This window comes from Juglans microcarpa x Juglans regia, chromosome 2S (genome assembly GCF_004785595.1).
Source record: "Juglans microcarpa x Juglans regia isolate MS1-56 chromosome 2S, Jm3101_v1.0, whole genome shotgun sequence".
NCBI classification, from domain to species: Eukaryota; Viridiplantae; Streptophyta; class Magnoliopsida; order Fagales; family Juglandaceae; genus Juglans; species Juglans microcarpa x Juglans regia.
Window position 1 is genome coordinate 26,518,109 of NC_054597.1, and position 11,273 is coordinate 26,529,381.

The window sequence follows — 11,273 nt, forward strand, 5'->3', positions numbered from 1 at the left end:
GAGTGAGAGAGAGCGTTAGAGAGAAAAGAGTTCAACATTGTGCGGTTAGTATTATATTTTATTTATTTATTTTGAATAATGTTATGATTTTTCTATATATTAATTAATTTGTACTAACTAGTATTGTGTTTTTGAAGCTTGACATTTGTTGGGGATTAACATTGTGAGGAAATTGCTAGATATATTTCTACATTTTGTTGTGAATATTATTGTGAAAATGTGAGTATGTGTGTATGTGAAAATGTGAGTACGTGAATATGTTTGGATATTGTGAATATGTTGGATATTGTGAATATGTTGTTTGGATATTATGAATATGTTATATAATTGATTGTGAATATGTTGGATACTGTGAATATGTTGTTTGGATATTGTGAATATGTTATATAATTGATTGTGAATATGTTTGGATATTGTGAATATGTTAGATATTGTAAATATGTTGGAGTATGAACCTTCATTGATTTTACTCGGGCCTTTGCTGATGGTCGTGGTTACATTAAGTGTCCATGTTGAGGGTATAAAAATTTATGTGCGATAGGGTTGGATGAAGTTGAAAGTCATATATTTGTGAACGGTATGGATTTGGCGTATACCTGATGGGTACTGCATGGTGAGTCGTATAAACAATCTCGATCATCCAAATTATTTGTGGCACGTGGATGATAATTATGAGTAGGATGAGATGGAGGAGATGTTGGGTGACATTGAAGCTAGGATGTTTATAGATGAGGTTGACGACAATGCCTCAAGTGGCCGAGGGACTGATTTTGAAAATTTCGCTGCAATATGGAAAGATGTAAAGCGCGAGCTTTATCAAGATTGTACAAATCATTCCAAAATGTCATTTATTGTGCGGTTGCTTCACATTAAGTCATTGTGTGGGATGTCGACGAAAGTAATAAACATGATATTGGACTTATTTAACAAGGTACTTTCCAAAGGGTCTGCATTGCCGAAGAACTTTTATGATGCGAAACAATTGAGAAAGGGATTAGGGTTTGAATACAAGTCCATACATGCAGGCAAGAATGATTGTGTTTGTTTTGGAAGGAGAACAAGGAGAAACAAGCATGTCCTGTATGCCGAGAGTCGAGGTGTAAGGGTTCCGGTTAAGGTGTTGCGATATTTTTTCTTGAGACTTAGGTTGCAAAGACTATATATGTATAAGAATACAGCTCATGATATAAGGTGACATAAGGAGAAAAGAGTTAAGGATGACGCATATATGAGGCACCTAGCTGACTCACTTACGTGGCAATCTTTCAATAATCAATACCTAGAGTTTGGGATAGAAGCTCAGACCGTGTGCCTGGGACTCACAACCGATCGATTCAACCTTTTTGGGAATATGAATACAAGTTATAGCACTTGGCCTGTAGTGTTGATTCCATAAAATCTTTCACAATGGAGGTGCATGAAGGCGCCCAACTTTTTGTTAACTTTACTTATCCCCGGCCTGAGATCACCTGGGCATGACATTGACGTATTCATACAACCGTTGATTGAAAAGCTGAGAGAGTTATAGGAAACAGGCGCCAGAACTTATGATGCATCCACGTTGACATCTTTGTAGATGTATGTTGTAGTAATATGGATCATAAATGACTTTCCGGCATATGAGAATCTTTTCGGCTGGAGTAATAAAAGGAAGTTAGCATGTCCGATGTTAGTAAAGTAATTGCTAGTAAGTGGTTAAAATATTCTCAAAAGTTGTATTTTATGGGTCATCGACATTATCTACCAGCAAATCATGCATGGAGAGAGAACGTGTTAAGTTTGATGGGAGAGTAGACGATAGAATTGCAGCAAATGAGTTGTCTAGGGAAGATATAGTGGAACAACTGGTACATGTTAGAGCGAACAATTTTGGCAAAGGTCAAAGAAAGAACAAGAGAAAACGAGGCGCAGTAGAATTGAATTAGACAAAGCGTAATATTTTTTTTACTCGCTGTATTGGTCTTCCTGCATGTTGCGACATAGTTCGGAAGTAATGCACATAGAAAATAATATATGTGATAATATACTGGGTACATTGATGAGCATTAACAAAAAGACGAATGACACGATCAAGACGAGGAAAGATTTTGAGAGAATGTGAAGTAAACATAATCTACATTTGTGGGTTGAAGGCAACCGGATGGTCCTGTTGCACGTATGTTTTACGATGACGAGGGAGGAGAGGATGGACTTTTACAAATAGTTGTAATGTGTGAAATTGCCAGATGGCTATACTTCAAATATCAGTAGATGCATGAGCCCTGATGACTGAAAAATTAGTAGATTGAAAAGTCATGGCTGTCACGTATTTTTATAGAAGTTAATACCAATGGGAATTTGTGGGAAGCTGACATCTAATGTACGTGTCGCCATATCCGAACTTTGTATGTTTTTTAAATATTTGGGCGCTCAAGTAGTAAATTGAGGTATGTTGCAAAAACTGGAAGAAGACATTACTACTATACTATATAAATTTGAGTAGATCTTCTACCATCATTTTTTGATGTCATGGTCCATTTAGAAATATATTTACCCTAAGAGGTACTGTTGGGTGGACCAGTGCAATTCCGTTGGATGTATCTAGTTGAAAGATATTTTGGTTGATTGAAGCGCACTGTTGGGAATAATGCCAGAGTTAAGGGTTCAATAGCAGTGGCCTATATACACGATGAACAATTAACATTTTGCTCTCTATATTTTTGTGGTGAGACATGATGGGCAAAATGTTGATCTTGTTGTTCTTCCTCCTTGTGAGCTATTAGTGTTTATCTAGAATGTACGACCCTTGAGTACACAAACGGGTTATCATTTAATTGATGGAGAGTTTGGTAAAGTTCGGTAGTATGTGCTAAATAATTGCCGGGAGATTAATGACTATCTCAAGTATGTCATTGCATGCTTCGAATAATTCTAGTTTCTTCAAATTTAACTATAACTTTTGTGCTCAAAATAATATTCTTTTGCACTTATATACAGTGAGCACATGGACAAACTTAGGACGGAAGGCGTAGAGAATTTAGAGGCAAGACACGAGGAAGAATTTTCCGGATGGTTTGAACAACATGTATGAACTAAAACTATATATATATTTTACATTTTGAAACTTTTAACTTTGGGCAACTTTTAATAAATATATACTATTTCTATTGTTAGATTTTGGAAAAACGTGCTTGTGATCTAGTATCAGTTTCTCCTGAATCGTATGTATTGGCTCGTAGTCCTTCAAATAGAGCACTTCGATACACTACATGTATGGTTCGAGGTTATAGATTCTATACTCTAGACCGTAAATATAATAGAAAGACTCAAAACTCTAGAGTGCTGAATGAGGGGAGTTATGGAATAGATGAAATTGACTATTATGGTGTCATATATGATATTATCAAATTGACATATCTGGGTGGGTCTATAACACATGTCTTTAAATGTGATTCGTGGGATCTAGGTTGGGTTTCGATACATAGGGAGAATCACTTTACCAGTGTCAATACTTCATCTAAATAGTACAAAGATGATCCATTCGTATTGACTTGTCAAGCTACCCAAGTTTATTACTTGATTGATCCAATGAAAAGCACGAATGAAGATAGTGGAGAGATAACTTGGCGAGTTGTATAAGAATTTATCCCTCGAAATATATATGAAGCTTGAATGAGTGCAGATTACGAGAATAGTAGAAATGAAGATGACACTCCGATTGTAGAGGCCTATCAGAAAGATGGAGAGGGTATTAACTTGTTTGTTGACCTTGGTGCACTCGAGTTGTTCCCTTTGTGTAGAGATGACGCCCCACCCATCCATCTCGACCCGTTCATATTAAATGATCATTCAATTCAAGTAAGTGAGAAAGAATAAGAAGAATAAGAGTTAGAAGAATAAGACGAATTAAAATCTGGGGAGGAAGTGGATAAGAAGGACGAAGAAAAGGTTGATGATGATGACGAATATGTTATTGAGAGAGATTATGAAACAAGTATGGAAAAAACATCCAAAGATGAAGACTAAAAGTACTAAAGATTTTATTCATATAGGTGACTAAAGAATACTATAATTTTCATAATTTCTTCTAATTAATTTTTTTTATTATTAATCCTTTTCAAGGATGCCGCCACAAAGAGAACGAAGAAATGTACCTTCTCCGCCAAGTCTAAGTCCCGAACCCATTGAGGACTCTCCACCCAAGGAATTCGCTCTTGAAGATCAAGTTAACACACAAGAGAATAGTAGACAGTCGACACCTACTAGTAAGGAAATGTCGTTGATAATTAATTATATAATTAATACTTTTGTCTCAATAACTATATAACTATAATTATACTATTATCATATAGTTGATGCATCCGCTCGTATCGGTTGTGGCTATACACATGATATCGTTCCTGAAGATCAAGTTAACACACAAGAGAACAATAGACAGTCCACACCTACTAGTAAGGAAATGTCATTGATAATTAATTATATAATTAATACTTTTGTCTCAATAACTATATAACTATAATTATACTATTGTCATATAGTTGATGCATCCGCTTGTATCGGTTGTGGCTATACACGTGATATCTCTCTTGAGAAAAATAGAAGGCACGAAAAACTCAAGATCACCATTTTTGATAATTTCACTGGAGGAATGGATGATAGTGTAGCAACGCTTTCCTCCTATATTGGCATAGTAGTAAGAGCTTATGCTCCATTTCATGTATGCTCATGGTGAGATGTTCCGAATGAGATTAAGGAGCACATTCAAAATTGTGTGCTGGTGAGTTTACTTTGAGAGTACATTTTTTTCACCTAAATTAGTATATTATATTTTTGACCTAATTCACTTATTAGGATGAATTCGACCTCGACTTTGGCCGTAGTGAGGATTTGAGAACTGTGAATGAGTTGATGGTTAGACTATTCCGAAGTCACAAGGGACGATGTCATGACCACTTCAAGAAGTTGAGACGTTGGAAGAGGCCGTGCAGTCCCATTTCCAGCAGATGAAGTTAGACGATTGGAGAAAGTATTGTGATCTTTTCGCATCTCCAAATTATCAGGTATTCTAGAATTATATCCTTTAATTATTTACATTTATATTCATTCTACAAATGCACAGAAGAGATTCGCTCTGATTCTCCACCATCGTGCAAGTTTAATGTCATTCCACCGTCTTGCTAAAAAAATGGTAACTAAAAAATTATAGAATTCATTTATTTTTCTGATATTATTTTATTTAAGTACTAACATTATCTTTTTAAAATTTCTAATGTTGTTTTGTTAGAAACATGATGATCTTGAAAACTTTTCTCTCATTCATGTTTGGTGTTGCTGCTCACACTAATGAGCATAGTGAGTGGATAAATCCTGCCGCTGCAGATAATTATGTTATGTGGTGTTAATTTTGTTAAATAAATTATGCAACGTGTGAATAATTTATTTTTTATTTGTATTTCTTTTAATACGTTTACTTATTATGTGTTTCTTTCAAATTGCAGGAAAAATGATAGAGATGTAGTCAGCTTATAGGGAATCCTCTCCCAGTGATATAAACATATTCATGCAAGTGCCCGGCCGCAGTCTAGTATGGCAAGAGATTTGGGATCTTTCAAGCATAGATGTTTATCCTCCCCAACCTCATCGACTTCACAAATTAGTAATCCTACCAAAGATTTAGAAGTTACACGGCGCGAGAATGAGTATATGAGGTCGAGACAGCAAGAGCTAGAGTCTTTCTTAGAGCGACAGTCTCATTTAGAGATGCGTTTGAAGGACCAACAGAGAGTCTAGGAGGAAAGAATACGTAGTGAACTCCAAAAGCAATTACAACGGAAAATGATGGTGCAAATGGAGGGTCTTATCTCGTTGAAACAAAATCACGGTGGGTGAGGAAAGAAGAAGAAATAAATTTTATCAATTTTATCAGTGTATCTAACAAATTTTTATATCTAATTTTGAAACTTTATAAGATATTGTTAGTTGTTAATTGATGGTGTGTAATATGATACAATTGGTATGTTTTTAATTTTATAAAATTAGTATTTCTAATCCATACATTCGAACGTAAATAAAAAAGTTCGAACATCGGTTCACATTTGAACCAACGTTCGAACATAATTACACAAAATTATAACATAACATTTGAACATACGACTCAACGTTCGAATGTACTCACCCTCAAATGAACACAACGTTCGAATATTTAAGCAATTAACATTCAAATAAACCTCTGAACATACCACTTGCATTCGAATACTTCTTCGTTAACATTCGCACTAAGGTCCGAACGTTATACCCCTTACGTTCGAATAATGGTCCGTTAACGTTCGAACAAAGATTCAAACATTTATTGCAGTTAACGTTCAGATGTATAAACATTCGAACATAAATATGATACATTCGAACTATAATCAATGAACGTAAACTTTTGACATTCGAATGCCAATCGGTCGGGTTGATGTTCGCACGTTAGATTGGACGTCTGAACGTTACTTTCTGTGACAGATCTCAACCGTTACAAAAAAAGGGAACGTTTGAACCTTACATCAAATGAATCACCTCCAACCGTCACTAAATATTTTTTAGTGACGGTTCAACAGTAAATATCACCAATTATTTTCTAAGAAGCACATTAGGTGACGGTCATGGTTTCAAACCGTCACCAAATATGTTTAGTAACGTTTTGGTTATTTTAGGTGACAGTTTACTCTGTCACAAAAGATAAATTGTGTTGTAGTGATTTTTGGATAGATAACATCGGCAGATTACATAGTGTATATATAGATAAATATTTACAATCTTATGTTAACTTCGATCCAGCAGTACTTAAATACATTTGAATTTGAATTTGTCAGTTATGGAAACCAAAATCAAAACTACAGGATCACGGCTTCCTCATCCCTTATTTGAAGTATTGATATCGATCGGCAGCTAGTAGATGGTTTGAATCTTCCTGATTTTCAGCCACAATATCTTCTACTTGATTTTCTACACCCTCTCTGTGATGGTCTAGCATCATCCATCCTTGAAGATATATATATCTTTTGTTTAGTGTTATGCACGTGAAAGAGGACACGAAAGATATATACTTGCGCGTAAGGACGGGGAGTAATCATGTACATATGTGTTAGAAAAAAATATAAACCATTTGCTTAATATGTGTTTGGTTGGTAGAACAGAGCTGTTTTTTGTTAATTGGTTACATTCTCATAAATGAATAATTATTTCATGAAAATAACAATTTATGAAAATGAGAAATAACCAGTTTTTAAAAAAATAGAGTTGTAACTATTCTAATTTTGGCTTAAGTTTTTAAAAAATAAAGTTTATGGTCTGACCACCCTCATGGCAGCATTAGTACTCTAGCCGCAACATGTATATTGGCTTTACGGTTGTGGCTAGACTGCTCCATTTTGGGATGGTCCGGCCACCGGCCTATATATGACCTGTGATATATATATATATAGGTGATGGCAGGCAACCACCATGTAATATTTTCTAAAGATTATAACTTTGGGATTAATATAAATTTTTTGGAAAACATAATATTTCAGCTAGCTAGGGCTTGAATATTTTAGGAATTTCATTGCTTTCACTGTAATTACATTGACGCGTTCATCTTTGCTGTCAAACAATTAAGACGCGTTGATCTAAAAGAATAAAGATGCGGATTAAATATATTAAAAGAAAGACGCGTTTCCTATGTTCACGTGGGAAGACCTCCAGAGTCAGTGAAAGTCGTCTACTGGTGAGTCGTCTACTGGTGAGTCAACTCATCTTTCTGTCTATTTTTCTATGTTCTCATTTATCTTAACCAAGAAATAAGATAAAGAGGTAGTGCAAATCTCATCAGCCAATCTAGACGAGCAAAGTACAACAATCCACTACTACTTTCAGTCGTAATTTTATCATCTTATCAGACTGCATGTGTCAAAACCGCTTTAAGTGACTCCTCTTTATAGGAAATGGGTGGGAGCCAAGTCATTGGCCTAGGTCCTCTTTGTTTCGTTTTTCTTGTGTAGTATTTGCTTGTTTAGGATAATTGTTGAAAACTCTTACTCTATTAAATCTTGTCTATTATAACTATTTATTATATCTATTATACGCATGCTTGAGCGGGAAAAAAAAACTACTACTTTGTTCTTATTTTCTTTGTCAATAGCAACTGCATATGCCAATCTTCAAGAATATTTATTAAATTCAATCCCTTATTCTTTGGCTTGTCGTGGTCATCGGGATTCGGGATGGCGAGGAATGTAAGAATAAAAGATAGGAAAATGTGTTGAGACTTGAGAGTTGCCGCTGAGAGTGGCAATCGATAATTATCATCCATTGTTTTTATCTTCTTTTTTTTAATAATTAAAGAATTTTTTTTAATAAATTTATATTTTAAAAAATTTATAAAGTATTTAAAGAAATTAAGGGCTCGTTTGTTTTCAGAGATGAGATGAGATTAAAGTTTAAAAGTTAAATAAAATATTGTTAAAATATATTTTTTAATATTATTTTTGTTTTGGGATTTGAAAAAGTTGAATTGTTTATTTTATTTTGTGTGTAGATTTGAGAAAGTTGTAATGATGAAATAAGATGATATGAGATAAGATGAGATGTTTCCTGAAAACAAACGAGGCCTAAAAGAATTGAAGGAAAAAAACAAAAGAAAAAACATTATACAGTCGGTAGTCCCTCTCTAAGCTCTAGCATCGTTCATAAAGATATAAAAAATATTTTAGGTACAAAAGAATTATACAAAAGTAATCTTACAAATTGATGTGACTTGATATAATTCGTTAAATTATAAAATTATTTTAATTATAAAGTAGATCTAAAGATTAGATAAAGATATATCAGTTTATGAGATTATTTTGTATAATTTTTTTTTTGTAAATGTAGCAATATTTATCTTTTGTTCATGGCCGGCAACCACCATATATTTTCTAAATAGAAATAATATTAAATTTTTGGAAAACATAATATTTCAGCTAGCTAGGGCTTGAATATTTTAGGAATTTCATTGCTTTCACTGTAATTACATTGACACGTTCATATTTACCATCAAACGATAAAGATGCGTTCGTCCAAAACAATAAAGACGCGTCTTTATCTGCCGGCCACGCTCAGTACTGTGTAATTAATCTTTTTCAATATAAAAGCATAAAGAAAAACAGACATTTTGAGGCGGAAAGGAATGGTGATGATCACAGCACTGCTTACCTTCTAAAAAAAGTGGTTGAATTTTTTTATTAAAAGTGTATTTAGAAGAGAAGTTGTTAACCAAATAATTCCTCACGCTTTAAAAAAAGGGTATTGATCAGAAGAAGTCACTTTTATTTAAGAAAATATAAAGCATATGTGCGTTTGCGTGTGAGAGAGAGAAGAAAGAAAGCATCAGTACTCTTGTTATCAGGGAGGAACAAAGCAGATCTGATTTGCAATTACGAGGCGGTATCGATCAACACCATTTCCCTTCACGCCGGCAGCACGGAAGCTTTCACGGCTTTTCATACGATCGAGCCGCAGGTCCTATCATCTCTTCCTCTCATTCTATACGTTGTTTCTACCATTAAATGCTAGCTAGCCCGTGACAATATTAATATTTGTGTTTTTCATCAGGGGTTTAATTTTTTAAGGGAAGTTTGTAGATATATGGGGCAATCATATGGTACATATTTTCAACGAAATGATCAAAATGCTTCAGCAGATCAAGGGGAACATTTGGTAATTAGAATAACACAACTGTTAGAAAGTTCGAGGCGTCACTTACCAGGAGAACGTTGTATCTACAAGGTTCCACATCACTTGCGCAAATTGAATGAAGAAGCCTACACTCCACAAGTTATTTCCATAGGCCCCTTTCACCACGCCAACAAGAAATTACAAATCCTGGAAAAGTATAAAGTGAGATATCTGGACGATTTTGCGAGACGAGCCAAAACACACCTGAAGAATTTAGTAAGAATTGTAAAAGGCTCAGAAGCAGCAATTCGTCAATGTTATGCAGAAACCATTGAACTTGACAGCGATGAGTTTGTGACAATGATACTCCTTGATGCGGCCTTCATTATTGAGTATTTCTTGAGAGACATGTTCCCAGTGCAATGGACAGATGAGGATAGAACAGTTATAAAACCATGGATAACTGCTAGGATGCAGTTGGACTTTCTGTTACTTGAAAATCAACTTCCCTTCTTTATTCTTAACGATTTATATCAGCTTGTTTTGGTTACTCATAGAATTTACCGTCCCTTCATTGAGGTTGCCTTTCGCTACTTTGGCTTTCTCAACACTCAAAATAAGCCTTCTGATTCCGATCAGTTCAATCGAATAATTCATTTTGTTGATTTGATCCGAATCTTTTATCTACCTCCACCCGAAACTCTATCAGAAAGACAACCTGACAGTAGGGTTGAGAAAATATACTGTGCAACGAAGCTGGCTGAGGCAGGATTGACCTTTAAGAAGAGTGAAAGCCAGTGCTACCTTAACTTAAAATATCATGAAGGTGGAGTGTTGGAAATCCCGCGCTTTACTATTGACAATACCACGGAGATATTTGCTCGAAACCTCATGGCTTTGGAGCAATGTCACTATCCAACACAAGCATATATTACTGATTATTTTCTCTTGTTGGATTTCCTTATTGATACAGGCAAAGATGTGGCTTTACTTGCTGAAAAGAACATACTCGTTAATGGGATGGGAGAGTACGACAATGCAACTTTTATCAATAATTTAGGCACAAATGTCCAATATTCATCCATGAATCTTGAGTATCGCCGTCTTTGTAGAGATATAGTTGAATTCTATGATAGCAATTGGAATCGTTGGAAGGCTATCTTGAAACGTGATCATTTTAGCACTCCTTGGAGAGTAGTTGCCACCATTGCTGCTATTCTCATGTTGGCGTTCACTTTAACGCAAGCTATATGCTCTATTGTCTCAGTGTTACCATCAAAGAGGAGGAATCTGTTCTGATAATAGTAAATGATAGCTAGCATTCGATCGGATACCTTCTATTCTTCTTCAGTTTATTTTGAAAAATTTTGTCTAAAAGAAATTCTTTTGTTTATGAATTTAGGGGTATGTGGGATTGTGGGCTACAACTTGACAAGTTCAAATTAGTTCCTCTGCATCAGGACACATTGTTGGGCGCTCATATGGTAAGCGCACACCTCATCAACGTACAAAAATAAATATAAAAAACCACCTAAAAGACATAATAGAGGTTTTGGATAAGTATCAAGAATGTGAAATTGAAAGATTTCGATTCTTCCCGCAATAAGTACTAAAATAGC

General features: G+C 34.8%; 1 protein-coding gene across 2 annotated transcripts; it reads left to right on the forward strand.

The window, feature by feature from the left end:
* Positions 1–9,272: 9,272 nt before the first annotated feature.
* Positions 9,273–10,987, forward strand: LOC121251495 (UPF0481 protein At3g47200-like). Of its 2 annotated transcripts, none has more exons than XM_041150755.1 (2): positions 9,273–9,524; positions 9,592–10,987. In XM_041150755.1, the coding sequence occupies exon 2, from the start codon at positions 9,625–9,627 to the stop codon at positions 10,951–10,953; it is 1,329 nt and encodes a 442-aa protein (XP_041006689.1). In that variant the 5' UTR covers positions 9,273–9,524; positions 9,592–9,624; the 3' UTR covers positions 10,954–10,987. The 2 variants fall into 2 exon arrangements, with proteins under 2 accessions (XP_041006689.1, XP_041006690.1); XM_041150756.1 differs by having other exon boundaries at positions 9,495–9,498.
* Positions 10,988–11,273: the final 286 nt, after the last annotated feature.